The sequence below is a fragment of the Garra rufa genome, chromosome 22, assembly GCF_049309525.1.
Source record: "Garra rufa chromosome 22, GarRuf1.0, whole genome shotgun sequence".
In the NCBI taxonomy this organism is placed as follows: Eukaryota; Metazoa; Chordata; class Actinopteri; order Cypriniformes; family Cyprinidae; genus Garra; species Garra rufa.
Window position 1 is genome coordinate 21,707,789 of NC_133382.1, and position 21,591 is coordinate 21,729,379.

Below are 21,591 nucleotides of genomic sequence, written 5' to 3' on the forward strand. Positions count from 1 at the left end.
GTTGTTCATTTTAAGCATTAGTTGACTAATTGCAAATTTATTAATAAACCATTTAAATCATAATAATGAGCCTGTAATTGCCTACATAGCAAAATAAGCGCTCAAGCGCACGCATAAAGCTCGCCAAAGTACACCAGCAGAAGTATATGAATGTGTCAGACTAAAACCAGGAGGCTGCATTAACTTAATAATAATTTATTGATAAACTAGCGATTTCTTTGTTTTCGGCTTAAGGGATGAAATCGGTGACTCATCATCTCTCCGCAGAAGTGGATGTGCCTGTATGAATGTTTCATACGGATTACATAATCTGAGAATATTTGTTTTCCATTTGAATTGGTTCATTTGAAAGTTGACATTTCACTCTATATTTTTCATGTCTGTAAGGCAAGTATACACAGAGTTTCGGTTCTTTTTTAAACATGCTCAAGTTTAAAGAACGAAATGGCAGAAAGCCTATCCTGTTTGCTTTCATTATTTTACAAAAGTACAATGTTTTGTTGTTATTGTGAGTGCACACAAATAAACGTAGAGTTCTTACAGATTCAAAAAATGTATTACTTATATCTGTATGACCAAAAATGACGTCGTATTTCAGACTCTCATACAGCGCTACTGTTCTGCTTTTACACTTCAATAGCACACATTTTTTCTAGGTAAAAAGTTGATACTACTTACCAATTATAGATAATAAGCAGTATTTGAGGTTGATGAATGATAGGCGATTGTTTGGATGCCCTGCCTGATGTATTGTATTAAAACATAAACAAGCTGTTAACGATCTGTCCGTCATTGACTGCGTGAGTTCGCCTTTTCATGTGGATTTTTTTTGCCTGCGATTAAGAAACTAATACAATTTTGTGTCGACCAAGCCTCTTGTCATTGACTAACGGTTAGCCCTAGATTTATGATGTTGCTTTTTTTGTCATTGACAGCCTGTTCACCATTCATTTTCACTGTGGTAAAGTGCAGTGTGAACAGTCTTCAAAATATCTTCTTTTATGTTCCACTGAAGAAAGTTAGTTGTACAGGTTTAGAACGAGACAAGGGTGAATAAATTACTACAGAATTTTTCATTTTTCAATTAATTCCTTTTTTCAACTGAATTACAGTGCCTTGCGAAATTATTCATACCCCTTCATTTTTTTTTACATTTTGTTATGTTGCTGCCTTATGTTAAACTACTTTAAATTACTTTTTCCCCACATCAATCTACACTCCCTACTCCATAATGGCAAAGCAAAAATAGGTTTTTAACATTTCTGCAAATTTATTAAAAATAAAAAACTGAAAAGATCCCGTTGCATAAGTATTCATACCCTTTTCTGGGACACTCGAAATTTAGCTCAGGAGCATTCATATTGCTTCTAGATGTTACTACACTTTGAGTGGAGTTAAACTGAGGCAAATTCATTTGAATGAGTGTGATTTAAGGCACACACCTCTCAGAAAAGGTCTAACAGCTGAAAATGCATATCAGAGCAAAAACCAAGTCCTGAGGTCAAGATGACTGACTTGCGTTAAGGCAATGATCTAGGGAAGAGTTCAGAAAAAAATCTGCTGCATTGAAGGTTCACAGAAGCATTATCCATAATGGAAGACGATTGGAACAACTAGGACTCTAGAAAATGTCTGCCAGCCCCCATTCAATCTGACAGAGCCTGAGAGGTGAAAAGGTGAGGCAAAGAATGGCAGATAATTGCCAAATGCAGATGTGCAAAGCTTGTCACATCATACCCAAAAAGACTTGAGGCTGTAAAGGTGCTTCAACTATGTACTGAGTTAAGGGTATGAATACTTACGCAACGTACTTATTTCAGTGTTTAATTAAAAAAAAAAAAAATGTAAAATGTGCAAATCTGGTTTTTGCTTTGTCATTATTATGGTGTATTGTAAACTGATGTGGGGAAAAACTAATTTAAAGCAGTTTAACATAATGCTGCAACAAAACGTGACAAAAATGAAGGGGTGTGAATACTTTTGCAAGGCACTGTATCTCTAAAAGGGGACATTGGATGCCCATTTTCCACAAGTCCGCAAAATACTTTCCTCAACGGTTGTGTAAAACACCGTTTTTACCTTGTCAAAAACAGCTCTGTTCACAGCTACCCGTTTTGGTGCATGTCTCTTTAAATGATAATGAGCTACAGCTCACCCCGTCTCACTTTTCTGTTTTTGGTGTATTTGGTGGCATTACCATCAAAAACACCTGCATTGCTTACAAGCCATTGTTGTCACTACAGCTGCTCAAGCGTGGAGAAAATGTCGGATAGCGTACAACTGGCTGAGGGCAGAAATATGCTAATACGGGACAGTCAGTTAGCAGCCGTGGGCGGGGCCTGAGCAGTATGACATCATTAATTGAGACTGTTTAGGTTTTGGGGGAATTAAGAGTAAATGGATTTTTGTCATTGTAGGGTCGTTTTGTGTCCCCACTTGGCTAAGACAAAATTTAAAAATGCAAACACCATGTAAAAGTGAATTTTGCATCTGATGTCCTCTTTAAATTTGTCAGTTATCAAAAGTTTTCAAATTCAGTTAATTACAATTATCCTAATTCTTATCATTTCAGAGGCACCTGTCACCGGAGGACTTCTACAACGTGTTCAGGATGACCATTGAACAGTTTGACCGTTTGGCCTTGTGGAAGAAAAATGACCTTAAGAAGAAAGCCCGCTTGTTTTAAACCACACCGAATCGCTTGAAGGAAAGCCAAGATTAAGAGAAAACCTCTTCTCATCCATCCTGTGCGCATGGAGGGATGAGTGTGAGAGAAATATATATGCACCTCCGTTCTGCTGCATAGCTACCGTCATCCCATCTCACGCCGAGGAAGAGGGAGCGCTTTCACAAACGCCGTTTGCCACCCAGCTTCGTCCGTGAACGCCGCACCACATGGTCTGAATGTTACGGAGAGTCCGAACTAAATTCTCCTCTTTGTATGTCTTCGGTCTTACTCCCTCGGCTGTCTTTGTGATTCTCTCTTTGTGGAAAAAGCACTCAATACTGATATAAGCCACTTTCTTTACATTTTATACCGTTGATGAACATGGCCAACTTGTCTTTTGCTATGTAATAACACTCATCTTCTCCTCTTCCCTTTTCTCTTTACTTTTTGACTGCAATGAATGTTGTCCGACGTCCTCGTCTACTCATATTGTTTGCCCGGTGTCTTTCTCTCCTGCCTGTTCCTCTTCTTACCTCCTAGACATGATACTCAGCCACTGCTTGGACTGTAATATCTATCATGTAATCAATGTCAGCTTTATGGAAGCTCATTCATCCATGGCTTTAGCATGTCCAGGCCAAAGACTCAATCGGAAAAAGAAGTCAACAAAGCACCTTAACACGTGACCTAACCAGACGTGATGCAATAAATCGACAAGAAAAACCTCTTCCATGTATTTTGTTCGTCCTAACCAGAGCTACAGAACACTTTTCCATGCCCCGCCCACTGTGATCTCATTGGTTCCTCAGAACTCTATGTCAAACATCATCTCATTGGCTGTGATTTTGTGACTTCCCAAATCAGTTTTCGAACTTGTCGTATTGCGCCTGGTTAGGACACAGTGTTAGTTGATGTTTAATAATCTTTACTGTTGCTGAATGACTGTGAGTGCAAACAGCTGGAACAATGCGTAGCTTTTGTGTTATATTATGTATTGTTTGCTTTCAGGTCAATGTGCAATTCATCAGATGTCATTATCATGATATCACAGTTATTTAATAAGACATGTAGAGATGTTCTAAACTAATATCTGGACTTCACATACTCTCTCCATATATATTGTGCACAGTATCAAGCATTATCATTGTTTTAATTCACACAAATGGCAGAGTAAACCCTTATTTTTGTATCCTTATTTGTTTTTCTTACAGATGTTAGCCAGATCCTTTATTTTCCATAATTGCGACATTGACTTTAGCATGGAGCCATGCCAAAGTTAACAGATTCTGTAGCAATTAGCCAGACTAAAACAACAGCACACTTAATAAAGCATGCAGTTCGGCGGCGCTTCATTTAAAACCCAAATATGATTGTTTTTCTTCTTCTTTTTTGATTGTTAATTAATGTGTGTGCAGTATATTGATATAAATGTCTGTTACAGTTATCATGTCACCCTGTAGGCATGCACTGCATTTACTAGGAGCAGACTTCATAATGGACTTTTAAGATTAATCATGACATGTGTTGTTTGATTTGAGATTGTTTTGTTTCTTCAGACACATTCTTAAGTTCATTTTCTTATGCCAGTGACTCAAACTTGCAAAAAACAAGAATAGAAGGGTGTTTTATTCTTTTAGAAACACCACCACATTAATGATAACCATGTGTAACATGTGCCTATATCTTGTACAATATCAAGGCATCTTTGGATTTTTTTAAACTGCTCAGCAGGGAATCTCAGATTGTTTTACTTTGCTGATTGTGAAAGTGGCGTTTTTGAACCAACTATATGTGTGCGTATAATGTTACATTTTTCATGCAGTAAATTTGAAGCCTTTGCCGGTCATGCCAAAATCTACTGTTGTGGGGAAAACACAGTACAGTAAAGCTTGAACACATGAATGTGTTTTGGTCTGTGTGCGTAGGTGGGAGCCTTCCCAGAAGAACCATGTTGAGCTGCGGAGGACGAATGTGTTGGTCTTATTTGAACAGCTGTAGAAACATGCACGCGTGTGGGTGTGAGTGTGAGTGGTGTTCAGCAGTCCAATAGTTCAGACTAGGTGAGTTCAGATCAGTGTGTGTTCGATCATCTTCATTCTTTAACAAACAGACCCAAGTCGAGACTAAACAAGGAGGTCATATCTTCGATTTTTGTGTTTTCTGAAAATATGGTTTGCTTTTGGAAATCATTTCAAAAAGTGTGTGTCTGTGTGTGAAGTCTCTTTGTCTGGATGAAAGCAGATGTAGGACTGTGACCTATAAGAGAACTCTGACCCTACAGTTTTGAGAGCTGCTTTCCTACTTTTGCTACTATTACATATGAAGAGAGTTTGTGCCTGGGTCTGACTGTATTCATAGAAGTGTTTTATTTTATACCTGGAAAGTTTGAGGGACCTTCTTGTGAAGTTGTCTCTGTGTTCTGATGAGGTAACACAACATATTGGGGTTTTCCATGGGTGCGCATGGTTTTGTGCTAGTATGCGAACTAACTATTGCGTATAACTGTGATTGTGATGTTATTCTGACTGTGCAAAGTAATGCGTTTGGGAAATGTAAATGCACCCATTTCATTCATGTGTCTCTGAGTTGCTTTGCAAGAAATGTTGATATTCATCTCAATAAATACATCTACTTCAACTCAAGTGTTTTTCTGTAAAGAATGTTTTTGAAAATGACAGACGGATAGACAGACAAATGATGGACGAACAGACAGATAGATAATGGATGAAAGGATGAATAGATGGATGGGTGGATGGATGATGGACCGACAGACATATAGATATTTATAAATATATTTCAACTGATTTTATTTATCTGTAAAGCTAAATCGGATGGATGGAAGGACGGATAGATCGATCGACCGACGGACGATGGATGGATGGATGGATGCATTGTTTCAACTGATTTTTTTTTTTATCAGTAAAGCTTCTAAATCAGATGGATGGATGGACAGACAGAAGGACAGATCGACGGACGGATGATGTATGTATGGATAGATAGATATAATAGATAAATAGAGCTATTTCAACTGATTTTTTTTAATCTGTAAAGCTTCTAAATCATATGGATGGACAGACAGAAGGGTAGATAGATGGACGGATGGACAGATAGATGGATGGATGATAGATCTATTTCAACTGATTGTTTTTATCTGTAAAGCTTTTAAATCGGATGGACAGACAGAAGGATATGGATGGATAGATGGACAGATGGATGGAAAGATAGATATATTTCAACTGATTTTTTTATCTGTAAAGCTTCTAAATTGGATGGATGGACAGAAGGGTGGATGGATGGACAAATGGATGGATGGATAGAGCTATTTCAACTGATTTTTTTTATCTGTAAAATTTCTGAATCAGATAGATAGATAGATAGATAGATAGATAGATAGATAGATAGATAGAGCTATTTCAACTTTTTTCTGTAAAGGAATTTTATAAATCAGGCAGATGAATTTGACGGATAGATATTTTTTTTTCCATTTTTTTAATTCATGTTTTTTTTTCCTTTCTAAAGAAAGATTCTGAATCAGACAGACAGACAGACAGACAGACAGACAGACAGACATGTTTAATAATATAATAATAATAATAATAATAATAATAATAATAATAATATAATAATAATATAAACAAACTAAACAGACGTTGAAACTAAATGTCTTCCAACACTCTTCGCTTTACCCAGAATGTAAATACGACCGCCTCCCACTGCTATTGGTTGGATTAATAGTAGCGCGCTGCCGGATTGGCTCACTCGGTTGTCAATCTCGGGCTGATTTGACAGCGTAAGCGGTCCCCTGAGCGCAGAATGAATCTGAGGAAGCTCACACAGGCCGGCCAGAGGAACAACAGCGGTGGCTATTATCAAGTGCACACGGATACAAGGCAGGTCCATCATCTGGGGATAAAGTTATGACGGAAAATAACGGAGAAGGTAAGATGTCACTATTAAAATTTTGAACAGGTCTCTATTTATGTGTTGTGAAAGAGTCCTGACCATCCATGAAATGTTTCCTAATTTGTCGATTTCAACACACTAGGTTGAGGTTTCATTAGGACAAGCGCTGCTCAGGAAACATTAAGCCTAATGTAAATGTGATAGAGTTGGTTTTCAATGTTTATTTCTTTACGAATACTAGTAATAGAATAAAACAGCTCTGAAGTTGTCATCCTACATTAGTGTTTGTCATTTTTTGGAGCTGCCATCAAACCGAGGCTGAGCACAAAGAACCACGAGGCATCCTGATGAATGTACAGCGGTCGCGGGGGGCTCTTGTTGAATAGCAGGAGCCTGCAGGGATCAGCTGGCGTCTGGAGCCCAAGTCTCTGATTATACAGAGGGGGAGGGGCTGAGGGAGGTGAAAAGCTAAATTATGAAGAACAAATACAATTAATTTGATACAGTGCAGTGGGATGACTCTTAAACTATCAGGAAGGGAAAGCTGGATTATGTTTTTGTAGTTTATATGAAGATGAAACATAGCTGTCACTGACAGCATCTTAATTGCATCCCTATGTCTAAGATTTTAGTGTTTTATGTTCACCCCAGTTGACCCCCAGTTTTCTTCAGCAGCTTTGTTACAGTTGTTCTCAGGTGTTTTGCAAGTCCAGGGGATGTTTATTTAGAGAGAGTGTTTATATAAAGCGTTTAGGGGCATGTGAAAGTGAGATTTCAGAAAACCCCAGGAATAACTGACAATGGAGCGGACAAGAACCGTCATCCTGTGTATTGTTGGCTTTACTGATTCTGGCTCTGAGATGAGAGAAATCAGGACAAAGCCACCAAAGTGGTTGTGTCTCATATCTCATTGTCCAGACTGTCTCAAAACAGGTAAAGAAAATAAGAACGAATCGTCTGGAACAGGTTGGGTTTAGCCAAACGCGGTTCTTGGACTCCTTGGCTAGAAATACGATCATTTGGAAAAACAAAGATAAGCATGTGGACAAAGCTCAGCATCTTTGATCAATAGCCAGAGCGGAGTTTCGAAGGGTGTGACCAAGCGCTTTGAGGGATGTTAGTCAAGGACCATCTGGTAAAATGGGCGATGGAGCCTAACTTGACCTGTTCGTCTGCTTTTGGCTGAACTTTCGACACAGTTTGTATCATACAAACAGGAGGTTCAATTCAGGATGTTCTGCTTCCTAATCAGAGCAAAAACAAAAAACCTTTTTCTTGTTGAATCCTACCTTCTAAAAATAATATTTCCTTCGATTCTTAAATAAATGCTGATGTACTGGCAGTTTCATATCGATCTGGCAGGGAATGAACACCTTAAAAAAAAATTTAGAAGTACCATTAAAGTCAAAAGTTTACACACCTTGCAGAATCTGCAAAAGGTTAATTATTTTATCAAAATAAGAGAGGTCATACAAAATGCAATGTTATTTTTTTATTTAGTACTGACGTGAATAAGATATTTCAGATATAAGATGTTTACATTTAGTCCACAAGAGAAAATATTAGTTGAATTTATAAAAATGATCCTGTTCAAAAGTTTACATACACTTGATTCTTAATACAGTGTCCCACTAATCCTTTGGTTTTCAGCACTTTTGTGTATTTGAACATGTATTTCCAACAATGACTGTATGGTTTTGAGATCCATCTTTTAACACTGAGGACAACTGAGAGACTCATACGCAACTATTCCGGAAGGTTCAAATGCTCACTGATGCTTCAGAAGGAAACACGACGCATTAAGAGCCGGGGGGCTCTTAATGCATCGTTGATATAATATGATATATTATATCATATTTTTTTATTTAGAACTAGTACTGCCCTTCAGAAGCTACAGGAGATACTTACATGTTTCCCAAAACCAAAATAAGTGAAATTTACCCTGATCTTCAATTTCAAAGAGTTTTCACTCCCTGGCTCTTCCTTATAAAGCATCAATAAGCTTTTGAACCTTCTGTAATAGTTGCAAATGAGTCCCTCAGGTGTCCTCAGTGTGAAAAGATGGATCTCAAAATCATACCGTCATTGGTGGAAAGGGTTCACATAGACAAAAATGCTGAAAAAACAATGAATTTGTGGGACCTGAAGAATTTCTCTGAAGAACAGCAGGCAGTAACTGTTCAGGACAAACAAAGGACTCATTAACAACTATCACTAAACAAAAAAACAGCACAGTATTAAGAATCGAGTGTGTGTAAACTTTTGAACGGGGTCATTTTTATAAATTCAACTATTATTTTCTCTCGTGGACTATGAAAACATCCTCTATGTGAAAAATCTAATTCAGGTCAATATATAGGTGCATTTGATTCCATTTAAGGTAAAAAAGCTTGTGAGTTGCACCCTTATTATAGTAGCATAGCATGTGTAAGCTTGTTCATTTACACTTTATTTCAACAATTTTGTAACCACACAAAATGAGGTCATCCAAGAGCTAAATGCCACTATAGTTGAGTGTTGCATGGCCTCAGTAGGTGGGAGTTTGATATTTTGTCTGATAGCTTGATGACTGGTCTGTACATGTGGTCTAAGTCTGATTGCTGATGCAGTGACATCATTACTAGTGCACATCTGGACTTGCATTGTTGCAGCATCTGTGTGAGAAAGAGAGAAGGCCTCTGGTGAAGATGGATGACTGTGTTGCTTAATTTGCAGAAGAAAAAAGCATTCAGATATTTAGTGGACGTTCGTTATCTTCTAATCACTGCTTTGAATGATGGGGAAAATGCTGTGATAATGTACAGTACAGTGCTGGTTTCTTTTTTTATAGTAGCCTGACTTCTACCAGTTTCCTTCCAGGCTGTTTTTCCTCTCTTGTGGTTCTAGTCTAGCAGTCTGTGCCTTCGGATAGTTTTCACAGACAAGTCTCCAGTGGGTTTATATTAGTCTGCCTCGGGATGCAGTATGCAGTTTAATTGTGTGAGAGTGTGTGTGTCACATACAGCTGTGAACAGCTGCTGATTCTTTGTCTGTCTTACTCAATACCAAACCACTTCCTGACCTCTGACACGATTCCTATGGAAAGCTGTTGGTTTATAAAAAGACTTGAAATTTGACATTTTATTGATGCAATTAAAAGAAAAGGAAATGTAATATGCATCATTACATTTTTGCAGAAAGCACACACTTTCATAAGAAATTCTTTGTTTGGGAATCAAAAGTTGCAAGCACTTTGCTCTACCAGTTGGTGTCTTGTTAAACCTTTTTATATACTCTTCGATTTTGTTTATGTGAGCTGAAAGGCCCTTTGAGAACACATAAAAACCACTGACTCTGTCTTAAAGACCCCATGAGATTTGTGTCCATGCGTGTTCCCTTTCAAGCCATCTATCCACCTTATTTTTAAAGGAGAAGCTCACTTCCAGAATAAAAATGTCCTGAAAATTTACTTGTGATCCAAGATGTTTATGACCTTCTGTCTTCAGTCGCAAAAAAAATGTTTGAAGAAAACATTCCAGGATATTTCTTCATATAGTGGACTTCAATGGTGGCCAATGGGTTGAAGGTCCAAATTGCAGTTTTAGAACTGCAGAATAAGGGTCTTATCTAGCAAAACAATCTGTCATTTTCGTAAAACAATAAAAATGTATATACTTTTTAATAACAAATGCTCATTTTGCACCAGCCCGACCTCACGTATTACATAGTCATGTTGGAAAGGTCACGCTTGACGTAAGCGGAAAGAAGTATCAACCCAGTGTTTACAAAGCAAACGTGCAAAGAAAGTCAAACACCCTCTACAAAAAAGATAAAACAATGATGTCAGACGATTTTGAAGTTACCCTACCTTTTTGATCAAAGTATACAGATCCCTAGTGATTACATAATGCGTTAAGTCATAGACACACAGAGCTACATTCAACATTCAACATTCAACATTGCAGAGCTAGTGCAAGATGAGCATTTGTGGTTAAAAAGTATATAAAAAAATTTTTTTTAGAAAATGACAGATCGTTTCACTAGATAAGACCCTTATTGACCAGATGGGATCGTGTAGAGCTCTTTGAAGCTGCACTAAAACTACAATTTGGACCTTCAACCCATTGGTCACCATTGAAGTTTACTATATGGAGAAAAATCCTGAAATGTTTTCCTCAAAAACCTTACTTTTTTGTGACTGAAGACAGGAAACATGAACATCTTGGATCACATGGGGGTGAGTTAATTATCAGGAAATTTTTATTTTAGAAGTGAACTTCTACGTAAGAGTAGGCATTGCCATTTTTAACTTGAAAGCACGCAACATTTTACAACAAAATCAGGCACATTTCTTTTCTTTTTTTTTTTTTGAGTAAAGCAAAGAAAAGGCATAATATGTTTGCAGATATTTAGAAAACATGCTAAATTCACTTTGTTTCTCTGAAAAACAGTGGTATAGCCAGTTATTCTGCTGCGTTCCATGTCAGAATGTCTGTTTTTGTTTAGTCTGTGTGATTCCGCCCATTGCCAAGTTACCAGGTCACAAATTCTACCCGACCTTAAAGGGTTAGTTTACCCAAAAGTGAAAATTCTGTCATTAATTACTCACCCTCATGTTGTTCCAAACCTTTAAGACCTTCGTTCATCTTAGGAACACAAATTAAGATATTTTTGATGAAATCCAAGAGCTTTCTGACCCTCCATAGACAGCAAGGGTACAACCACGTTCAAGGCCCAGAAAGGTACCAAGAACATGGACAAAATAGTCCATGTGACATCAGTGGTTCAATCATAATTGTAATACTCTCCAAAATGGCACTAGGCTGATGCAGAAGAGAAGAATTGTTGAATAAAGTCATTATTTTTGTTTTCTTTGCACTCAAAAAGTATGCTTCATAAAATGACAGTTAAACCACTGATGTCACATGGACTATTTTAACGATGTCCTTACTACCTTTCTGGGCCTTGAACTTGTCAGTTGCATTTCTGTCTATGCAGGGTCAGCTTTTAGATTTCATCAAAAATATCTTAATTTCTCTTCCAAAGATGAACAAAGATCTTAGGGGTTGCATGAAGCATAAAGGTGAGTAATTAATGACAGAATTTTCATTTGGGGGTGAACTAACCCTTTAAAACATGGATTAATCAACTCTTGTTGTCACCTCCCTTTATAAATTGTGCTTGTTCCTATTGTGTGCTGTCAACCTGGCAACCTGTGTAAGCATTGAGTCTATAGGAGGACTATAGTACCCATTTCGACCACTAGCTGTCAATATTACATACTTCACCTTTAAAACTTTGATGTTTTTCTTCTTGGATGACTTTTGTTCAAACGCAGTATGAAGTGTGATAAGAATGATTAAAATGATATATGAATTTAAAGGTTGGAAAAGTTAAATGAAACAATATATATTTAGTTTTATTATTATAAATAAACGTGCTCAAGTTCTGAAGTAAAACTGTGTATTTACACAAACAGCTGTGTGAGACGTTTCTCCAGAGCTGTCAGTCATCCATACTGCCTGCGACTCTGTTACATGACTGGACTGGAGTGGCAGATCTTTAAAGTTAAACATGAAAAAGTAGTGTTGAATGGCTTTTGGCTCTTCTCTAGCTTTAGATGTTGTCCCATTAGGGTTTCACATCGAGACATAGCCAGAGGGTAGATGTAGCTTTGCTCTTTTTCTTTTTGTCAAACTCAGCATACTCAAGTGTGTTTGTGTTCACAAAGAAGGTGCTTTTACTTCAAATTGCCCATTTGAGTACATGTGTGTATTTGTGTGTGTGTGTGTATAGACTCAAGAGTGTCTGTGCTGTAAACCAAGCTGAACTCAAGACCTCTGAGTCACTGTCTGAGAAAGCTGATGCCTCGCTTTCTTTAGAAAGCCGTAGTTGTCTTCAGTTCTCTTCTTTTGCTTTCAACATGAATATTTCTGATTCATTTAAAGGAACTAGAGGTTATTATTTGTCCTTATTTGTTTCCGCAATTTGTGGATGAGATGGAAAGTGAGAGAGGGAAAATGGAATTGAGTGAGGAAGGTGTGGAAACTGTGGCAGAGATACAGAAGATGAAAGTTGCTGTGGTTGTGACCACATCACAGGCAAAGAGGGATCTGATTAGACTGATGTGGTTGGTGTTTTTCACCGAGTGGAAACTCTGGTTAAGTATTTTGTGTTTAGGGTGTGTTGTCGCAGCCAAGGTAACAGTCTTGTTTTATAGCTAACAGATGCTAGAACTGTTAGCATGAATAATTAATGCACAGTGTGCTGTAATTGTTTGGAGCTTTTAGGAGCTGAGCTAGTTTGGGCTTTTAGAAATAACCTATAGTGATTTGTTGTTTGTTTTTATAGATTCCAGAGATTTCCTGTGTGACTGACTCCTTACAATTTCCTCAAAAATGCACCAATAATCAAATCTGCAGGCAGGAAAAATCTATGTGTCACCCTCTCTCATAGCTACATTATGAGTAGATAGGCCCTGTCATTTTGTGTATAACGTCACTACCAAACACCTTTTTTCTGCCATTAAGCACACTGTTTCGGGTGTTTTTCCATAACATTTAGTTTTTATTTGTGTACAGCTGTTCAAAACCGTGCTAGCTAACCATGTGCTGATTAGCATCTTTGAGCTAGGCTCAAAAGTATCTAAAATTGTCACTACCGAAACAGCCACAACCAAAATATTTGGTGAAGTTTCGGTAGTGACATCTTTGTTTTTTTTGGGTGTTTTCTATAAAATTTTGTTTTTATGCGTGTACAACTGTTCAGAACTGTGCTAGCTAACCATGTGCTGACTAGCATCTTTGACCTAGGTCTTAAAAATATCTTAAAATGCCACAACCGAAACAGTCACGACCGAAAAATGTCAGCATTGTTTTGTTAATGACAAAAGGGAACACGTAACCCTTTATTTAGGGGAAATAAACAAAAATATAGTACAGTTATGCACATTTTTCATGTATTAGTATGTTTTTGTAGTGTTTTAGTTAAAAATCTGTTTTGTGGTTGCTACCAAAACATTATTGTCACGACCGAAAATGTGCAGTCATGACCAAAACATAGGATGTTTTGTCAAAAAAACTAACAAAAAAAAAACCTATGAATTGTCTTCTAAGATGTTAGGATAGTTTTTGGTTCATTGTATATTGAAAATAGTGAATCAGTATGGTCAACTTTTTGCCTTTTACACAGAAAAATTGGATTTAAATACAACAAATCTCATGAATCACACTTGAAATATTGTTAACATTTTAAGTGTTATTGATTAATCTCTAAAAACTTTTAATTAAAATAGCAAAAAAAAAAAAAAAAAAAAAAAAAAAGGTATAAGGTAGATTTGGAAAATCTTAATATCAATATAAGCCTTCTAATTAAATTATTATTATTGTGTTTCAGTAGTGACAAATTTGGGGAGAGGACAAATATTCCAACTTTCTGTAATTATAATATGAAAATGAACTGCACAATTACGATATTTGTGGAAAATGACACATTTCCAACTCTGACTTTGCACCAATCCTGTAGAATAGCCAGTATAAAACAGCTGACCTACATAAACCCTTTCGCCAAATTCTTTCTGTTCTGAAAACAAGCGCCATCTGTGTTTTTGGGTTATTGATCTTGCAGGTGTATTTGTGAGCACTGGTATTTAGACCTTTAGGCAGCTCTCTCATCTTCCTACAGTAAATTCCCTTCTCTCTGCCGCCCGGCATGCCTTTTCGTGCCTATTTTGTGCCTGTCGTTGACTATTTCCTGCATTCATTTTGATTTGCCAGATGAACAAAGACAGGAATTAAAAAACGCTCACACACTGTGCTGCAGAAAATCCCAACAACAATGTGATGGAAACAGAAGAGTCCCACTTTATAGAAATCACTCTATAGTCCATGAGGAAAGTGATAGTGACTAATAGATTATGTCACTTCCTGTGGCGGGTCAGAAAGGGAGTAAAAGTGAGTCAGTATTTGGGTTCTATATCTCAAAGGGAGTGCATATATTTCAACGCTCAGACAGTATGCTTGTGTGTGCGTGTGTGTGCACAAACAAACTCGCACACCTATTTTCTTTTTATGCATTTCCACCTATTCATGTTATTGTAACCCACTTTCCATCAATTCCAATTTATTTTTAGTTAGGGAGCATGATTTTTTAGGGCGATGATGAAGACAACCTGCCCTTTGGGTATTTGGGTAAAATGCTTAGTTTGGATTTTAGCCAAGACTTGTTTTTACATGTTTTTGGAATAGTGGTTCCAGGCTTTTCTGTAGTAAATGGATGTGCTTATGTGCATGTATAGATCTGCTGGTAAAATAACCAGGTGTTCAGTGCTATGTGCACTGTTTGCATACTGCACTCTCCGAACTACCTTATTTAACCCTAAGGAGTGCATTTCAGTACCTCAAATGTACATATTAGTAGGTAAATGGTACATATTAGCAACTTTTGAAAAGGTACCCTAGTGGCAACTTTTGTAATTTTTTAGCCAAGAGTGTGGAAAATTTAAGTACTCTTCATTGCAAACTTTTTTAAGCACACAGAGATGTGTGCCGAGGCCTCCAGACCTGTCCTTTTAAATTAATTGTACATTTAGGTTAATGTCAAGGTCTTTTGATTTATGGGAATACTTGCATTTGTTCCCTGTATTTCACCCTTGACACACCCACACAAAGCCCAGAGGCTATGCATACTAAAACTTCAAGCTTAGCGTGCTTTCACACTAGCGCTTTTTCATCTGCTTTTAGTCTGTCTGGTGTCAAAGTTTGGTTTGCTTTGGTTGGTGGGCGGTAGAAAGTGGTTTTATTAAGTAATAAAATAAGCAGGAAATTTATTTTTAAAAATGTTTTTTGAATCTAAGCCCTGGTTGGTCTTCACAGCATTTCCTAGTACATTTTCACAGTTTCCCAGTACAGCAAAGCTGCTTTTACTGTAGTAGTTTAATCTGCAAATGACATTTCTGTAGATGAAATTGTGCCTGTCTCAAAGAGGGTTGCCAGGTTTTCTCAACAAAACCCACCCAATTGCTACTCAAAACAAGCCCAACAGTAGCCCAATCATGTTTCAAGCGACTTCCCATGGTAAAACTCACATTCCGGTGTGAAATACACATTTTTGGTGGGGTTTCCCTGGTTAAATTTTTTTGTGTTGTGTTTGTTGTGTTGTACGTTATTGGGGTCATTTCAACCCGAAGACATGAAAAACACACACAACAGTATGAAAGTAGCCCAATTAAGTGGGAAAGCTGTGGACTTTGCAACACCGCCTCCCCAAAACATACGAACGCGTTTCAAGGGGGGCCCCCTTTAAAAATCGTGTTCCAGGGGTAAAATACATATTTTTGGTGGGGTTCCTCTGGTAAAATTAGCATTCCAGGGGCTAAATATTACACTATTGTGTGAATCTATGAAAGTAGCCCAATTTTGTGGAAAAACTGTGGACTTGGCAACTCTGCTGCAAAGCCACGCCTCCTCAAAACATACAAAGGCACACAGGCAGACCAGAGCAGAGTTGCCAGGTTTTCACAAAAAAACCTGCCCAATTGCAACTCAAAACTAGCCCAAAAGTAGCTCAAACACGTTTCAAGGGGGGTCCCCTTTAAAAATCGTGTTCCAGGGCTAAAATACATATTTTTGGTGGGGCTCTTCTGGTAAAATTAGCATTGCAGGGGCTAAATAGTACGTTATTGGGGTTGGTTCAACCCGCGGACATGAAAAACAACCCGCAGCAACAGTATGAAAATAGCCTAATTTTGTGGGAAAACTGAGGACTTGGCTACACTGCTGCAAAGCCACGCCTCCCCAAAACACACGAACGTGCACAGGCAGACCAGAGCAGGGTTGCCAGGTTTTCAAAACAAAACCCGCTCAAATTGCACCTGAAAACTAGGCCAAAAGTAGCCCAAACTCTCGAGGGGGTCCCCCATGTTCTGGGGGGTAAAATACATGCATTTTTGGGTGGTGTTCCTCTGGTAAAATTAGCATTGCAGGGGCTAAAGATTGCGTTATTGGGGTTGGTTCAACCCGCGGACATGAAAAACAACCCGCAGCAACAGTATGAAATTAGCCAAATTTTGTGGGAAAACTGTGAACTGGTTACACTGCTGCCATGCCTTCCCAAAACACACAAACGTGCACAGGCAGACCAGGGCAGGGTTGCCAGGTTTTTACAACAAAACCCTCTAAAATTAGAACTCAAAACTAGCCCAATCGTGTTTCGGTTTTTCGGGTTCCCCTGGTAATACAATACAATACAATACAATACAATTTTTATTTATAGAGCACAATTTAAAAACAACCGAGGTTGACCAAAGTGCTTTACAACACTATTAATAAATACGCAGTAAGAAAGACACAAATTATAAAACATAATAACACACAAGCTGTAAACACAGGCGAGGTTCCTAAGGCCAAAAACACAGAACAATAGTTCAAGAGATGTTGAACGCCAAGGAAAATAGATTTTAAGAGTGGACTTAAAAACAGACAAGGTTGGGGCAGTTCTGATGTGAAACGGGAGATCGTTCCATAACTTTGGACCAACAACAGAAAAGGCACGGTCACCTCTGGTTTTTAGTCTTGTCCTAGGCACTTGCAACAAATTAAAATTAGTAGATCTGAGTGATCTTGATGGAATGTAAGGCTGTAACAAATCAATTAAGTACTATTAAATCTTTTTAAAGATTTAAAAACAAACATTAGGATTTTGTAATCAATTCTATACTTGACTGGCAGCCAATGAAGTGAAATTAAAACCGGCGTAATATTCTCGTATTTGCGCTTTCCTGTGAGAAGCCGGGCTGCTGCATTTTGGACTAACTGCAAACGAGAGACACAAGACTGAGAGACACCGACATATAAAGAGTTGCAGTAGTCAAGCCGAGATGTTACAAATGCGTGCATAGCTATTTCAAGCTTCTTTAGAGATAGAAATGGCTTTACTTTTGAAAGAAGACGAATATGGTAAAAACAAGACTTAACCACTGTACTTATCTGCTTATCAAATTTGAGGTTACTGTCAAACAAAACACCCAGATTTCTGACACATGAGGTACTGTACGGTGATAGAGATGTACTTTTGAAATCATGTACACATTGATCAGTAGGACCAAACACTATGAATTCAGTTTTACTCTCATTGAGGCTCAAAAAGTTTGTTGCCAGCCAAAGTTTTAGCTCCTCCAAACAATCCAGAATAGGCTTAAAGGCATTCTTATTTCCACGCTTTAAAGGAATATAAATCTGAGTGTCATCTGCATACAGATGGATAGAGACCCCATATTTACTAAAGATAAAGATAGACCCTAATGGAAGCAGATAAAGCAACTTTCTCAAGGATTTTAGATAAAAAAGGCAAATTTGAAATGGGACGAAAGTTAGACAGCAGTGTGGAATCAAGATTTGTTTTTTTAAGATGAGGTCTCACTGTAGCAAGTTTGAAATCATGGGGAACAATCCCAGTTTGGAGACACTTGTTAATAACAGACAGCAGATCAGGGCCAACAGTGTCAATAATCTGCCTGAGAAAGCGTGGTGGAATAACATCCTGGGGACACATTGTGGATTTCAAACTAGACATAGTCCTAATCAAGGTGTTCAGGTTCACAGACTCAAATTGAGACCAAATAGAACCAGAGTATGGAGCATCAACCAATTTGTATGATAACATTGACAATGTAGCTGTTATTTCAGAAATCTTATCATTAAAATAAACAGCAAAATTCTCACATAGAGTGACAGATACCTCAGGAAAAAGATTAACTTTTGGATGAAGTGCAGTCTCGATGGCAGAAAATAAAATATTTGGCTTATAGCTGTTTTGTGTTATTAACTCTGAGAAATATTTACACTTTGCTGCTTTAGTAGCTCGCTGAAAGGCTTTCATATGAAACTTGTAATTTGTCTTTTTTCCACTTTCGTTCTGCCTTTCTGCAAGCCTGTCTAAGGGAACGAGTAGTATCATTATGCCAAAGTACTGAATTTTGCTTACGTTTTTTCACCTTTAGTGGTGCGATAGAATTTAAGATATTTGAACAGTTATTATTAAAAATACTAAGATGTTCATTGGCATCCAAGCAACAGGTGAGAGAGTTCATAACCTGGGTAGCACTTAATAGTTCATACTTCGAGGAGAATTCTTCACTTGAGCGATCCGTAAAAATACGAGTCCAGCGTAGCAGTGATGATTGATTTGGATTATTTCCGTCGAACATCAAAGAAAACCGTATAGGCAGATGGTCAGATATACCAGCGTCCATGATCTTTATATCCAACAGTGACAGACCACGAGATCGGATCAAGTCCAATGTATGTCCCTGAACATGAGTAGGTCCAGTCACCCATTGCACAAAATCAAAGGAATCAAGTAAACTAAGAAAATCCTTTGAAAGTGGTTTAGAGCCACAACACACATGGATGTTAAAATCTCCCAGTATTAAAATCCTGTCATAACTAACGACAACTACACTCACAAATTGAGCAAATTCATTAAGAAAATCCTTATTAACATTGGGTGGTCGATAGATGACAGCAAAAACAACAGGGTTCACTAGAGAAAGTTGAAACAGCAGAACTTCAAAACAGTTATGAGGCCCAGTTGATAGTCGGCTGCAGAAATACGAGTTTTTGAACACTGTAGCCAAGCCCCCACCACGGCCAGATAACCGAGGTGAATTTAAAAAGCTACAGCCCGGGGGCAGGAGTTCGGTCAAAAGGACTTAAATCACCAGGTTTAATCCAAGTTTCGGTGATACATAAGGCATCCAGAGCATGTAGAGTAAAAAAGTCATTTAAAATAAAAATCTTATTTACCAGAGAGCGTGCGTTGATTAAAGCCACATGAAACGGCAACTCTCCCTGGGGTTGTGTAGATCTATGAATCGGTCGAAGATTAGACTTTTTTACTCCACCACGACGAACACGCGGAGGAAAACAGCGCAGAGAAACAAGGCTGGGGACAACTGGTCGAAGCCAACGATACGATGCATCCAGCGAATGCCAATGAAGACGTAACCCGCGGATCATCCCAGTCCCGACAGACAGCAGGCAGACGGAAGATCTCAGACGAGCTGCAACTCCACCTCGCTTTCCGCGTTTCCTCCGTCGCTTCCTTTTCCAGGGTAAGTCAGTAAGATGCCGACACTGGCAAGCAGGGAAAATGCAGGAATGAGTGGGCCACGGAGAGGGACAAGACGCACAAGCGTCAATCCTAGGTGACGCGCAAGTGTCGGTCCTAGCTGTTTCAAAAGCCACTCGAATGTTCAGAAGTGTTTGGCGGTCATACACCAACGCCGTTTCACAGCTAGTAGTTAAAATAGACATTAATAAAAACATAAGCACTAAAAACAGCAGAGACAGAGAGAGCGAAAGACGGCGTGCCAGATACAACGGCGCCATCTTGGTAACTAGCATTGAAGGGGCTAAATATTATGTTATTGGGCTTGCTTTAACCCACAGTAACAGCATGAAACTAGTCCAATTTTGTGGGATAAATGCAGACTTCGCAACTCTGCTGCAAAGCTACGGCTCCACAAACGTGCACAGACCAGAGCAGGGTTGCCAGGTTTTCACAACAAAACCTGCCCAGCTGTAACTCAAAACTAGCCCAAAATTAGCATTGCAGAGGCTAAATATTATGTTATTGGGGTCACTTCAACCTACGGACATGAAAACAACCCACAGCAGCAGTATGAACAGTATATTTCTTGAGAAAACTGAGGACTTGGCTACATTGTGGCAAAGCCACGACTCCCTAAAACACACAAACCCACACAAGCAGACCAGGGCAGGGTTGCCAAGGTTTCACAACAAAATTCTCACAAATTGCAACTCAAAACTAGCCCAAAAAAACCCAATCACGTTTTATGTTCCAGGGGGTGAAATATGCGTTTTTTTGGTGGGGTTTCACTGGTAATTCCAGAGGCTAAATATTATGTTATTGGGGTTGTTTCAACCCGCAGATATGAAAAACTAACCATGGCAACAGTGTTAAAGTAGCCCAATTTTGCGGGAAAACTGTGGACTTGGCAACACTGGTCCCAAAGAAAGCAATCTGCAATGTTGTGATGCTATAGTGTAACCTTAAGCAGCTTTTACTTTTAGTCCTCTTGCAAAATTTCCATAGCAGAACTCGGTTAGAGGTGTGAGTGGTAAGATCATAGCATTCTTTCATGGATTAAACCACCCAGGCATTTGCTGCTTTAGATCATAAATACCCTCATACATTGTCTAGCTAACAGCAGGATTGGATTTGAAAGCCGAGTGAGAAAATGGTTAACGTTTTCAGAGATGCAGAGAATAACATTGCTGTTCACTTTGAAAAGCTTTTTCGATGAGTTTGTAGCGATTCTCGTTTTTTCTCTATATTGTGGTGCCTTAGTTTCCATTTGGGTGGACATTTTATGAGTTAATATGTTATTGTGAGTAAGTCTCTGTGTATGTGAGAGATTTCTCAACACTCAGCTTTTGTCAGCTTCCCAGTCCTCCATCTCTCTTTTCTTTCAGTGTATTATAATTGTTTGTTGTTGCTGTCATTCAGCACTTTTACACTTGAAGCTTTGCAGATGTTTCTTTGGAATGCTATTCCCATCATCCCTCTCTCCTCAATGGTCCTTCGCAGTGCCGCTATTGGCTGCGAACAGAGCCTCCGCCTCCTATGCTGTCTTCACAGAGAATGATGAGTGTAATTTTACCAAGTTTACAAAACACAAAACTGAGAGACAGGAATGATATGCTGCCTTTACATGCTATGCTACATAAAACAACACAAAACCACATAAACACAACAGAAAAGGGAACAAAATATATAATAAAAAAGAAAATTATTTAAAATAACAACAAAAGGAACAGATTTTTTGAGTGGTCTTTGCCAGTGGTGATTTCAAGGAGACCTATTATTCCCCTTTTTACAATATGTAATATAAGTCTCAGGTGTCCCCAGAATTTGCCTGTGAAGTTTCATCTCAAAATACCTCACAGATCATTTATTATATCATTTTGAAAATGCCTATTTTGAGTGAAAGCACAAACATGCTGTTTTCGTGCATGCCT

The 21,591-nt window shown here is 38.3% G+C and overlaps 2 protein-coding genes across 7 annotated transcripts in view; both read left to right on the plus strand.

Moving 5' to 3' along the window:
* Window positions 1–5,310, plus strand: part of ablim2 (actin binding LIM protein family, member 2) — a 98,296-nt gene extending 92,986 nt beyond the window's left edge. For all 6 annotated transcript variants that reach the window (XR_012341425.1, XR_012341426.1, XR_012341424.1 and 3 more), the window contains one exon: window positions 2,573–5,310. Coding sequence is in view for 1 of the 6 variants with exons in the window: in XM_073828071.1 (XP_073684172.1) it covers window positions 2,573–2,686 (114 nt within the window). In the remaining 5 variants the exon portion in view is untranslated. The remainder of the gene's footprint in view (window positions 1–2,572) is intronic.
* Window positions 5,311–6,502: 1,192 nt separating this feature from the next.
* Window positions 6,503–21,591, plus strand: part of afap1 (actin filament associated protein 1) — a 76,569-nt gene continuing 61,480 nt past the window's right edge. The window contains exon 1 of the mRNA XM_073828402.1: window positions 6,503–6,607. Coding sequence (XP_073684503.1) covers window positions 6,586–6,607 — 22 coding nt within the window. The 5' untranslated portion in view covers window positions 6,503–6,585. The remainder of the gene's footprint in view (window positions 6,608–21,591) is intronic.